This window comes from Dreissena polymorpha, chromosome 6 (genome assembly GCF_020536995.1).
Source record: "Dreissena polymorpha isolate Duluth1 chromosome 6, UMN_Dpol_1.0, whole genome shotgun sequence".
Taxonomy (NCBI): domain Eukaryota; kingdom Metazoa; phylum Mollusca; class Bivalvia; order Myida; family Dreissenidae; genus Dreissena; species Dreissena polymorpha.
Window position 1 is genome coordinate 84,129,559 of NC_068360.1, and position 14,979 is coordinate 84,144,537.

General features: G+C 35.0%; 1 protein-coding gene across 1 annotated transcript in view; it reads right to left on the reverse strand.

The window, feature by feature from the left end:
* Positions 1-14,979, reverse strand: part of LOC127836435 (sodium/hydrogen exchanger 3-like) — a 38,451-nt gene that overhangs the window by 16,866 nt on the left and 6,606 nt on the right. The window contains exons 2-12 of the mRNA XM_052363071.1: positions 13,058-13,099; positions 12,089-12,157; positions 10,209-10,290; positions 9,597-9,624; positions 5,793-5,902; positions 1,975-2,050; positions 1,705-1,775; positions 1,120-1,231; positions 788-869; positions 329-424; positions 1-12 (exon numbers count right to left, since the gene is read on the reverse strand). The exon at positions 1-12 is cut by the window's left edge and continues 110 nt beyond it. Coding sequence (XP_052219031.1) covers positions 1-12; positions 329-424; positions 788-869; positions 1,120-1,231; positions 1,705-1,775; positions 1,975-2,050; positions 5,793-5,902; positions 9,597-9,624; positions 10,209-10,290; positions 12,089-12,157; positions 13,058-13,099 — 780 coding nt within the window. The remainder of the gene's footprint in view (positions 13-328; positions 425-787; positions 870-1,119; positions 1,232-1,704; positions 1,776-1,974; positions 2,051-5,792; positions 5,903-9,596; positions 9,625-10,208; positions 10,291-12,088; positions 12,158-13,057; positions 13,100-14,979) is intronic.

Below are 14,979 nucleotides of genomic sequence, written 5' to 3' on the forward strand. Positions count from 1 at the left end.
TCGCAGGCGTTCCTGCAAAAGATGAAAGAATGTAATATACCATGCATTCAAAGAAAAATATTGGGTAAAATACATTTTCTAGCGGTATACAGATAAATACACGTACATTATACGCATAATTTATTGTGATAGGAATAAATACATGTGGGCGAAGAGTTAATGTTCATTTTTTAATTAGCTACATGTTCTCAGATAGATAAAAGTTGGGACGCACATAAATGACATAATTGTTTTAAAACACGTAATCTGAATTTCCTATTATTTGGTTCCGTTTTTACTGAGCATAAAAGTTGGATAGTACGTGAAACCAAATAAGAAGCAAACTTACGCCATAACCTTTGAGATGAATGTTATCGCTTTTTTGGACTTTTTCGTCACGTTGTGGAAGGCATAATGTACCAAGACTACACCGCATGCAATTATACTGAAACAATATCAAAATTATAGTCAACGCTCTTCATGTATGTACGTTTATCAAAATAAGCCACACAAACGTTATGACTGATATGAGAAGGGAAGTAACCGCTGCAAGGAGAATGTTGCTCGCAGTGTTCTCCTTTGATTTGCACATGTATAGAACCAAAAAACACGGCGCTGAAAGGTGATTTCACGAAAAACATATCCAGTTCACATGCATTGATCTCCCAACGTCTGAACTTTTCTGGCTTAATATAATTAGTGAATACTGAAACGATTAGTAATGAAGAAACCATTACTTATACTTATTTACTGTATAAGATCACAGTAATTCGCAGTATCAATAATATTAAAAAGCGCATATGACTACCTGACGATTCCGGAGAATTGGAACATTTCGGAAATCAAGTACGAGATGTAGGCGAAGCCAAAAACAATCATTGGTTCAACAACTGAAAAACAGAAAACTACATACATTATAAATACGTTGACATAAAGGGACGTAAGAATTATTTTATTAACTTATCTCTATTGCGTGTTCACGCGATAGCTATAGCATGCACGTGAGATAGAACAAATATATCCGCGTATAGCCATTCTGCAACTTTGTTTGGTTGCATGATTGTATCATTTAACAATAAACATTTGGAACCACGTCAGTCGATTGTTTTCTCAATATTTTTTGTGTAACAAATGCCTTACCTTTGACGGAGTGAGTGAACTTTGTTAAGAACGATGCAATTAGCCCGAAAACGATACCAATCAAAGTTGCCACTGAACAGACGATACAGAACTTGGCCACGCCCAGAAAACACTGGAACATAAACAACTATGATGAATATTCCCCAATCACATTGTCACGCGGAAATACAATTCTTAACAAAACAAACAATCCAAACCAGTCCAGTATTGTTTTGACATTTGGCTTACTTGAATAGCCAACTTATTTCATCTTCTTAAATGAACATAGACAATATTTGGAAATAAAATTAATAACCCGTTTATTTAATTTGAAAAATAGTTATTATTCCGTATTCTGTAGTTTTTCTACATCGGCGAAAAAGTGTTATTTTACATGTTATGTCATAAACTAACGGTACAATTGTGTGTTTAGAGAACGAGCGACACATCTGAATGGTATGGTGAAAGCAAAGAACGACAAGTCTGCAGATACATTTTTCACAAAACCCACTGTACAGAGTCGTAACGTGAGAGAAAAGAACGACAACTCTGCATTGTCTGGTTAGACCAAAGAATGACAACTCTGCAAGGACATTTGTTACGTACCTGACCAACCGTGATAGTGTCGAAACCGTTAAAGACCTGCATCACGTTATACATCACTACCGTCACACCGTCTGAAAACAGGGCATCCCAAAACATAAATAATGGTATTTTCTTTAAACGTGCGCGATGGCATCTTATTAAGTATGAACTATGACCCTGCTCATATAGAGCTAACACAGACTAGAAACTGATATTGAAAAGGTAAAACCGGTGAAGATCGTGGTAAGAGATATCGGTAGGTCTCGAATCATGTTTGATATGTATACGTACCGTTTAACAGGGACTCGCCAAAGACGAGGAAATAGAGCGTGTTGTTTACCCCTACCTCCTGAAATACTGCGAGCACCTGAATAATACACCCAGAAGAAACGTGGTAAATAGTACACAAAGATCGATCTATCCATATTATTTGTCTACTGTAATTTTTCAAATTAATTAAAGTATAAGCAAGTGGCGTACGTATCTTATACTAGAGTTGCGACACCTTAAGGGTTTCGCGGGATGGAATGAGTGGTGAAATGAAATAAAATTAAGAACCTATTTCTTTTTGTGCATTTAATGATGGTAACCAAAGTTCTCGCAAAAATTTAATATACACATCACATGAAATTAACCATAATACTCGCAGACATGTTTATTGTTTCGAAGCCGTTCGATTAGCTACCTTAAAAAGTAGAACTTCAATTCCCATTACTATAATATTAAAAACGTGAAAAGAGCAAACCACTGCATTGTGTCGGACATCCCCATCTTAAACACTATCGACTAGCATTAAGCCTTTTTCTGTGTTTACAAAATTCTGTGTATTTTATTGAAACATCATTATAGCGTTGCGTTCAAGATAGTGTTGAATTCATTTTGCAATGCAATCAGCGCTTTGATTTTATATTACGAAATGTACTACGCAGTACATTGTGTGACGTCATTTCGGTGACGAAACACAACAGTTTTATTTACACTCTCTGGAATTTAAGAACATGTCGCGGACGTTGTGTTTTTTATCTGTAAACTATTTGTTTAAAGCATCGAACGAATGCAAAACGTGTTTCGGATTGTGTGTTCATCATGCATAAATGTAAACATAGATAGAAATACAATACAATTGTGTGGTTTGAACTAAGTTTCGACAAAGACATGGATTAATAAAGGTGGAAGTGCATATCGTTTCAAGGTGTTTGTTATAAACTTTGGATTAAAGTAGTCAACTTATTGTTACAAACATTGGATTAACGATGTCATTTAGATACGCGTGACGTTTATACTTAATTAAGTATTTTTATAACTCTTGTTAAAGCTGAAATTGAGTCATCAAATTTCGCTACAAAACGGTGTCATTTGCAATAGATATTTTAATGTGCTACGTGAAATTATAATTATGTTTGATTATTTTGTTTATTTGTTACGCACTTTATGCTGCTAATGATGTGTTGCTCACGGCAAGCCTCGCCGTGTAAACCTTTCTTCAACTCGTCGGACAAATTCAAGTACACGTGATACTTACATTGTATTTTATTTTTTCTGTGTATTTGATGATGGTATCCAAAGATATCACAGATATTTTAATATACATGAAACTATTTCAATTAATGCTATTTTGAGAAGTCCGTCACCACTCTATCGTCTGTTATTGTTTATATCATACTTTTTTGCAACTCTATATAAACATTTCTCAAAACCGGCTTTCCGTACTTTTATTTTGCATGCAACTGATTGCGCAATTTATGACGTATGTTGTGTGACGTAATTTATTTGTCAAAACAAACAATTTTAAGTTAAATTATCTGGATGTTTTTAACAGTTATTTATTTGTTTAAAGCATCGAACGAATGCAAAAACGTATTTCGGATTGTGTGTTTATCATACATAATTGTAATTGTTATATTATATTGGATTATTGTCGTCATTAAGGTAAGCTAGTTGTTTATACTCAATTGATTTACTGCTCAAGTTTCTTTATTGATTCAATAATTAAACTCTAAATTAACAATGTATTTGTCTCATGATTATCATGTATATTAAAGATATTATCGGATAAATAGAATACCTTGTTAATACCAGTGTGTACTTACATTTATCCGACACGTCTCGGAAAGCCTCGCCGTGTAAACCTTTCTTCAACTCGTCGCACACAATAACATAGATTTATGTCATGAATATCTAAACAACCACACTCGATCTGCACAAAAGACATGCATGTGTACTTCGTATTGATATTTAAACACAATTATTACGTCGTTGTTTATAGATTTAACGCATAACTGTATAATATTATATTGAATTAATAACGCGTAACTTAGTTTCTTAACAAGATGGAAGCTAGCCTAAGCGCTTTTCATGACGTTACGTCACAATGTTTATCTACGCGCGTTGTGTTTCGCAGAAAAAAAATTAAACACAAAATACTCGAAAACTTGATTTTTCCCAGGTATAACGCCTACGCCAACAGGTAGATCGCATTCTTGTCCATATACATGTCAAATTTCAGCAAACGTGTTCGACCAGTTTTCAAGCGCCTCAAATCGCAGTGATTCTCGCCAGCTTAACGAAACTTAGCCCCCTTTATCATTCGTTCGAATGAACGTCATCAATGATGACGTCCAATACATCACTCATTCCATATTTGAGCTGTGCTTTGTAATGACGTCATTTCGTCAAAAAATGACGTCATTTCACAGTAAACGTGAAAGTGGTTAAATGCATGTGCGTAAAGTGTCGTGCCAGGTTAGCCTGTGCTATCCGCACAGGTTAATCAGGGAAGACACGTTTCGCCTTAACTAGATATTTAATAAGAAGAGACAATCTATAAACGAAAAATATCATTTAAGCGGAAAGTGTTGTCCCTGCTTAGCCTGTGCGCACATGCAGTAAACCCTCTATTCACAGAACATAACATAACATTGTCATTTAAGAATACAAATATGAATAAACACAATCAATTGCAAGAATACGTAAATTATATCGAAGCGGTAATGGATTTTTATACAGCATTATTTTATTTTATGCTTTCCGGTGGTTTATAGAGAAATATCAATGAATTAAAACTGATAATTTCACTGTTTCAAACAGTGAAAATAATCAGTGAAAATTATCGATAATCTTCTTGATGTGATTGAGCTTCAGCTGGTGGATTGCCTTAAATAGCCATGTCATCAGCAAATAATAATAAAGTCGTCACAAAATCATCTATATCCAAACCACAGTTAATGTTATTTTGTAGGTACAGTTCAGGTCTTCAACAAATAGAGGAAATAAAGTCGGCGACATTACCTCCCCTTGCCTCAGTCAAACTGCATAACTAAAATAACTTATATGAGATGAACACGATTTTACGCATGACTTAACATTTGCATACATACCTTTCATTACTCTGAGCAATTGCCTTTTATACATGACTTAAACATTATCAAACATCATTCATTGTGGTATAATTATAGTATCAAACATTTTAACATATCAACGTATATAACATACAAACGTTTATTTTCATTTAAATAATGCTGCACAATAGATATCAATACAAGTATAGCATCAACAGTTGAATAACCTTTTCCAACTCCGAACTGCGCATCCGAAATAATAGTGTTTTCATTGCAAAAAATATCAATCCGCTTGTTAAAAATTGTGGTCGATATTTTTGAAAAGCAAATAACTAAAATAATCCCTCTACAGGGTGCAGAATCAATGGAGTTTTCAGAGTTTACACGTGGGCTGGACAGAATGTAAACACACCGTTAAGAGCTTTATTTTTCCAATACCTCAAGTTATTGAAATGTGTAAAACAGATACTCTGATGAAATATTATTAAATTACAACGAACAATTCAAAAGGGCGTGATCACTGAACTCGTAAAAATCAGGCACGGTCAAATCCGTGTGTGGCGCATTTATATTCACATTGTGAGAATGCAACTAAAAATTATGGCATTGCTATTTAACAATTACTATTCAAGTCAGATAGCCCTTCAAAGCTGTATACATGAAAGGTCATTTTAAGGCGGTCTTAAAGTGAAAGCAATTGTACTGTATTGGAAACCCAAATGTTCAATCAGAAACAATAGTTTTAAGCCCATTTTCCGAAATGTAAATTACCGCCACGGGGTCGACAGCAACTATCAAAGCGCTGAACACGAGAACCTGTACGAACGTGAAACCTATGTCCTCCATAGCGCCTGCCAGGTATAGACCCCATAGCGTAAGACCTGAATATTCACACAACAGCAGGTCATTAATACACATTAAAGTTCTACCATAGCGAAAGGCATAAATATTCACAAAACAACAGATCATTAATACACATGAAAGTTCTACCATAGCGACAGGTCTGAATATTCACACAACAACAGGTCATTAATACACATGAAAGTTCTACCATAGCGACAGGTCTGAATATTCACACGACTGCAGATCATGAATACACATGAAAGATCTACCATAGCTACATGCCTGACTATTCACACAACAGCAAGTAATCAATACACATGAAAGTTCAACCATAGCGACAGGCCTGAATATTCACACAACAGCAGGTCTTTAATACACATGAACATTCTACCATGGCGACGGGCCTAAATATTGGCACAACAGCAGGTCATAAATACACATGAAAGTTCCACCATAGCTTCAGGCCTGAATATTCACACAACTGCAGGTCAGTAATACACATGAAAGTTCCACCATAGCGACAGGCCTGAATATTCACACAACTGCAGGTCAGTAATACACATGAAAGTTCTACCATAGCTTCAGGCCTGAATATTCACACAACTGCAGGTCATTTATACACATGAAAGTTCTACCCTTGCGACAGGCCTGAATATTCACACAACTGCAGGTCATTAATACACATGAACGTTCTACCATAGCGACAGGCCTGAATATTCACACAACAGCAGGTCATTAATACACATGAAAGTTCTACCATAGCGACAGGCCTGAATATTCACACAACTGCGGGTCATTAATACACATGAAAGTTCTACCATAGCGACAGGCCTGAATATTCACACAACTGCAGGTCATTCTACCATAGCGACAGGTCTGAATATTCACAAATCTGCAGGCCATGAATACACATGAAAGTTCTACCATAGCGAAAGGCCTGAATACACACGTAAGTTCTACCATAGCAACAGGACTGAATATTAACACAACAGCAGGTCATTAATACACATGAAAGTTTGACCATAGCGACAGGCCTAAATATTCACACAACTGCAGGCCATTAATACACATGACAGTTCTACCATAGTGTTAGGTCTGAATATTCACACAACAGCAGGTCAGTAATAAACGTGAAAGTTCTACAAAAGCGACAGGCCTGAGTATTCACACAACTGAAGGTCAGTAATACACGTGGATGTTTTACCATAGCGTCAGGCCTGAATATTCACACAACTGCAGGTCATTAATACACAAGAAAGTTCTACCAGAGCGACAGGTCTGAATATTCACACATCTGCAATCATTTATACACATGAAAGTTCCACCATAGCGACTGGCCTGAATATTTACACAACAGCAGGTCATTAATTCACATGAAGGTTCTACAATAGTGTTAGGTCTGAATATTCACACAACAGCAGGTCCGTTATAAACGTGAAAGTTCTACCATAGCGACAGGCCTGAGTATTCACACAACTGCAGGTCAGTAATACACGTGAAAGTTATACCATAGCGACAGGCCTGAATATTCACACAACTGCAGGTCATTTATACACGTGAAAGTTCTATCATAGCGACATGTCTGAATATTCACACATCTGCAATCATTAATACATATGAAAGTTCTAACATAGCGACAGGTCTGAATATACACACAACTGCAGGTCATTTATACACCAGAAAGTTATACCATAGCGACACCCCTGAATATTCACAAAACCGCAGGTCATTAATACATTGACAGTTTTACCATAGCGACAGGCCTGAATATTCACACAACAGCAGGTCATTAATACAATATAAAAGTTCTACCATTGCGACAGGTCTGAATATTTACACAACAGCAGGTCATTAATACACATGAAAGTTCTACCATAGCGACGGGTCTGAATATTTACACAGCAGGAGGTCATTAATAGACATGAAAGTTCTACCAAAGTGTTAGGTCTGAATATTCACACAACAGCAGGTCAGTAATACACGTGAAAGTTCTACCATAGCGACAGGCCTGAATATTCACACAACTGCAGGTCATTAATACATATGAAAGTTCTACCATAGCGACAGGCCTGAATACACATGAAAGTTCTACCGTAGCGACAGGCCTGAATATTCACACAACAGCAGGTCTTTTATACACATGAAAGTTCTACCATAGCAACAGGACTGAATATTCACACAACAGCAGGTCATTAATACACATGAAAGTTCTACCCTTGCGACAGGCCTGAATACACATGAAAGTTCTACCATAGCGACAGGCCTGAATACACATAAAAGTTCTACCATAGCGACAGGCCTGAATATTCACACAACAGCAGGTCATTAATACAATATAAAAGTTCTACCATTGCGACAGGTCTGAATATTTACACAACAGCAGGTCATTAATACACATGAAAGTTCTACCATTGCGACAGGCCTGAATATTTACACAACAGCAGGTCATTAATACACATGAAAGTTCTACCATAGCGACGGGTCTGAATATTTACACAGCAGGAGGTCATTAATAGACATGAAAGTTCTACCATAGTGTTAGGTCTGAATATTCACACAACAGCAGGTCAGTAATACACGTGAAAGTTCTACCATAGCGACAGGCCTGAATATTCACACAACTGCAGGTCATTAATACATATGAAAGTTCTACCATAGCGACAGGCCTGAATACACATGAAAGTTCTACCGTAGCGACAGGCCTGAATATTCACACAACAGCAGGTCTTTTATACACATGAAAGTTCTACCATAGCAACAGGACTGAATATTCACACAACAGCAGGTCATTAATACACATGAAAGTTCTACCCTTGCGACAGGCCTGAATACACATGAAAGTTCTACCATAGCGACAGGCCTGAATACACATAAAAGTTCTACCATAGCGACAGGCCTGAATATTCACACAAAAGCAGGTCTTTAATACACATAAAAGTTCTACCATATCTACAGGACTTAATATTCACACAACAGCAGGTCATTAATACACATGAAAGTTCTACCCTTGCGACAGGCCTGAATACACATGAAAGTTCTACCATAGCGACAGGCCTGAATACACATGAAAGTTCTACCATAGCGACAGGTCTGAATACACATTAAAGTTCTACCCTTGCGACAGGCCTGAATACACATGAAAGTTCTACCATAGCGACAGGTCTGAATACACATTAAAGTTCTACCCTTGCGACAGGCCTGAATACACATGAAAGTTCTACCATAGCGACAGGCCTGAATACACATGAAAGTTCTACCCTTGCGACAGGCGTGAATATTCTACAGTACTTAAGTAAGCCTCATTACAAAGACAGTTTTAACGCTGCCATGCCAATACAATTATTTTGAAGCTGTACTATAATCATAATAAGCTTTAGAGGAAATTAACTAGAACTCGAATATGTTAAAGCACGTGGTGCAAAGTATATTAAAACTCATAACGACCATAAGACTAACAATGAACCTTAATAACATCCTACATATAAGCAAAAAGGTCAAAAGATTAACAGTTTAATTCTGAAAGACAAAAAGAAACTAATTTATCAACATGCTTACATTTTTGTTCGCTTATTTTTTTAGTTAGTATTAATACTTGTGTAAGCTATTGTGTAAGTTATCTTATAACCGTTGATCGTCGGACGCATAGTAAATTTTGAGTTTTCTACGTCTATGAAATATTTAGTTTTCAACAATCCAAATTGTAATTTAATCTCTGAAACACCAACAACTTACCTATGAGGAAGCAATTGAGTATTGTCCCCTAGAAAACAAGAAAAAACAGTGTTATTTATAGAAATCCCACTGATTAAATAAACATAATTGTAAAAAAAGATTGTTATGACATTAAACACACAATTGATGTATACAGTGTAAGTGTTTTGAAAATAAATGTACAAAGCGTCATCATCATCATCATAGACAACAACAAGAACATCATCATTAATTCATCATCATCATCATCATCATCATCATCATCATCATCATCATCATAATCATCATCATCATCATCATCGTCGTCGTCGTTGTCGTCGTCATTATCATCATCATCAGCAGCAGCAGCAGCATCATATACAACAAAACATCATCATCATCATCATCATCATCATCATCATCATCATCATCATCATCATCATCATCATCATCATCATCACCATCATCATTATCATCATACACAACAAAACATCATCATTATCAACATCATCATCACCATCATCATCATCATCATCATCATCATCATATACAACAAAACATCATCATTATTTCATCATTATCATCATATTCATTATTTCACCATCATTATCATTATTTCATTATAATCATCATCATCATCATGATAGTACTCACCCAAACGGCAAACAGCAAGACTCCCCCTAAATTGTCTACGAAAGTTCGATCATACAAACTGAAGGCAGACTCCAATATAATTCTAAAATAGAAATTAACTAAACATATAGGTGAAAAAAGTCATTTTTAAAGCAAAGAGCATATTGTTGTTTAAATGAAAACAGCACATAATTATTTTAATCATAAAATGCGAATAACGATTTCATCAACTTTTCTCTCGATTACTTTTCTATAAATGTTAATTTTAAATATATGTTAATACTTTCAGTAAATTTTTCCCCATATTATTGTATATATGTGAATATGTATGCAATGGAAGTGTCCTTTTAAAAAAACAAAACTCATGTTGAATTTCTTTTTTCTTTCTTTTTTATCGTGTATTGTGGGATAGGTGAATTGTAAGTTCAAGAAGAACACCAAAACTATTATTTACTTAAAAAAACACCGGTTTTATGGTTCAGTATCCACCAGTTGAAAGATATACCAGTATATACTACTAAATACATCCTGTTAAATATGCAGTTTACACTTGTTTATCGGAAAAAAATGCATTAAAAACGCATTAACATCATTTGACAAACATGAAATAATATTTTCGGCATGCTTCCTCGCAATCATAACCATTTACATGAATTAATGACTAAATAATTCATGCCCAATATTGAAATTGAATATACGCGTTTTTTTATTATGAGACGTAGTCACTCTTTCAAAATATGTTCGCATATAATTAGGTCAGGTCTTATTCATATGCACGACTGCACACTCCGCTATTACAGATGATACCGTTTACAACGCATACTTAATTTAATAAATAAAGCACTTAACAATATATTTGTTAGTGTTGATTAAGAATCTGCGGTGGCTTATATCACCGTCGCAAGTTTTTCGTTAGTTTCTTCTAATTTAAGACATTTACAAGGCATATCTGAGAATTTCGATAATATAAGACGTTATATTAAACAATTTAAGTTTTAAATAAACACAGGTTTTGTAGTTAATAAGGACTATTTTGTAACGACCACTTACATTATTACGGATTGTGTGATTTTTAAACTATTATAGCTATTCGTATTTACTAAATTCTGAACGATTTAATGTGAAGTTTTTCTTATCCAAAAGTCTAAGCAAAGGAGAAACTAGCGAGAAACCTTTCATAACAAGTGTCGGATTGCAGCTTGGTTAAGAATCAACATAGAACGATTTTTTTTATAAAACTAACATGTTTTAGCCGCATCGCACCGTGCCATTTGCAATCAAAATATAAACAAACGGGAACAGACGGGAAAAGACGCAAACAAACGGAAACAGACGGATGAGTTTTACAGTTGGATCCCATTTTAAATATATAGTGCTTTCAAGTACATCAAACTTATATCGTTTTACGTATACTTTACGACACATACAATCTTAATAAACCTATAAAAATATTATTTTTCATAATAACATTATGCAATATGCATGTATACCAAACGTTTTGAACGCTGTCTTGAATACTTTACGACACATGCAATCTACATAAACCCTGTAAAACATATTAGTTTTCATAATAACATTATGCAATATGCATGTATCACAAACATTTTCAACGCAGTCTTGTATAAGAACAATGAGCACATTTTAAGTAGAATTTAATTATGTTTGGGATATTTTCTCGTCAGGCGACTTCGAAACTCGTATTTCAGCGTATTTATTACGTTATAACGATGCTATTACTTAATTCAAGGCTAAGTTACGCGTACGGACACATCCACCAACGTCACTCGTACTACGACGTTACATCCCCGCCAATACGACCATGTATCTTCTTTAAAATTCGTACACGCAATTATAAAGGTAAGACGCAAAAATATTGTCCGAATGGTTAAACTCGTACTTACGGCGGAAGTAGATACAAGAAGAACTCGTGCGGGGCATACAGCGTTATCTTGTCGGAGGTGTTGGTAAACCTGCAAAAATACAGTTGAACTTTATGAGCCCATATAGTTGGACGATATAATCGTTTAAAATTCTCTCTAGCTGGACGATAGCATCTATATATTTCCCTGAGGTTGGATAAATTCATTTGTATAACTCTCTTTAGATGGGTCATTATATCTTTGTACTTTAAAACATAAAGTAATAATATATAATCTGTACAAATGGCACAAAATATAGTTGCATAATATCACCGTTATAAATCGAAATATTATACTTTGACTATATTATTGTAATGATGCTCTACCAGAAACCCTATGAAGACCATTCTAAGTTTACGCAACGAATTCGAATTTTTAATAAAATTAACATTGGGGTGATTGGCTAACTATTTGTAACTTAACAGATTGTTCGCAGTTATCTGTCAAGGGATGTAACATTATGTCACCCGTTGTGTTTGTCCAATAGTTCACATTTTATTTTCCAATGACATTAATTATAATTTGCTAATAAGCTCATTTAGAACTTCCTTTATTCAAAATGCTGCACTAAAATTGACCCAGTTGACAACACCAAAATTAAATAACGTTAAAAAGAAACTAAATAGTTGGTCATTGCAGCAATTATTCGGAATTCGTCCTAAGTTTCGTGAGTCTAGAAGGAGTGCTAGGACACAATCCTGGTCTTAACATTATGGGGCCTCTGGTCCGGAAGGGCCACATTAAATCGAAATATATGTGCATACACACACCCATACAAAGACACAAACATACAAACGCTCACACACGTACGCACAGAAGCTCGCACTCACGCACGCACACAAGCTCGCACTCACGCACGCACACAAGCTCGCACTCACTCACGCACACAAGCTCGCACTCATGCACGCACGCAGATACATTAAAGAAATAAACTATAAAATTGCAACTTACTTCAGTATGAGACCAAATATGACGCCGATTATGATTAGGACACTGAAATAATGAATAATAGTACATGTTACTTGCTGTTATCAATATACATTGTAGAACATATGAGTCGCGTTCTGAGAAAACTGGGTATGATGCTTATGCGTGAAATGTCGTCCCTGATTAGCATGTGCAGTCCGCACAGGCTAATCTGGGACGACACTTTCCGCCTAAACTTGATTTTCAGTAAGGAGGGACTTCATTGAAACTAAAAAAAACATAAAAGCGGAAAGTGTCGTCCCTGATTAGCCTGTGCGGACTTCACTCGCTAATCTGGGACGACACTTTACGCACAAGCATTATGCCCAGTTTTCTCAGAACGCGACTCATTTTGTTAAGATGTTTGACTGTTTAATATGCAAGCAAAACTGAAACTAACAAAAAACCTAATTTACTGAGAACAATCGTAACACTATATACCGGTACTGATTTCTGTTCACAGGTCAACAACTAAATATTTTACAATCATATCCTACGTACGATGATTTGAATATAACATATTAAGAACTCTTTAATTTAAACATGTCTAATGTTATTAATAATTTCATTTTTTTAAGGTATATTAATTCATAATATCTTCGCCTAATGAAGATACACTTTTAATCGTAAAATAAACCGATCTTTTAATAAATCATCTCATATGGCGTTCCTCTTTACATGCTGAAAATTGTTCATGTCATTATGAAAGATTATTACGATAGATGGATGCACATGAAAGGACATGTGCTGAAAATAACCGCACCATGAATTTAATCAAGCAAATTATTTACAAAACTGAAAAAAAATATAATTAGTGATGTGTAACCATACGGGTCATGTAACGTTTCTGTAGTTATACCAAAACCTTCCGAAAATTGACTGTACCTCCTTTACCGTTTAATGGATGATTGAACAACATGTATACAATAATACATATTACTTATCATTTAAACATATATTTAATCGCAAATTTACTTTCTTTTTCAAATAATGTCAAACTTTACATAAGTAAAACAACGAACATCAAAATTCCAATCCATAATAGCGTTAACAATATAGAGGATATTTGTTGGATTCGGTGGATTATCGATTTTAATTTACAAGTGATCATAGAAAAAATATATTTTATATGATCACGAGTGAATTAAAATCGAAAATACACCGAACCCAACAAATTTTCTTTTTATTTGATGCTTTTTTTTTCACAGTTTATATACATTGTTAAAGAGTTTAACTAAAGAATTTCGCTGGGAAAATGACGTCATTTCGTCAAAAAAATGACGTCATTTAACATAAACAGTGAAACTTATCGAAATTTTTCACTGATAATTTTCATTGTTTGAAACAGTGAAATTATCAGTTTTAATTCACTGATATTTCTCTATAAACCACCGGAAAGCATAAAATCAAAAAACGTTATTCCACTGGAACACATGATTTGTAATCATCATAACAGGGTGCAGGATCACGTGACTTTGTTCGGTTTTCCAAATTCGACGTTATTGGATGTAACACACCGGTAAGTGCTGATTTTTTCCCAAATAACTGTTTTTAACAATTTTTCTTAAAAAATCAACTAGTGCATTAAATACAGATTTTTCGTGCTGCTTATGGCAATTGACATACATCAGAATTACTTTATTTAAAAAGCCTGTGTTCTTGTTGAAAAGGTCCATGTATTCTGGACGACTATGCGTTACGAAAGGTGAAATTTTGTCACCGATTTCAGACGCATTAAAGGATTTGTTTCGTATACCTTAAGATATCGGCACAAACTGCAAGAAAACCGTCTTTTATGCACTAACGATTTTTGCACATGTATTTCAATAACTTGAGATATTTGCAAAATTAAAGTTCTTAACGGCGTGTTTACATTTTATCTAGCCCGTGTGTACCCCCTTGACAAC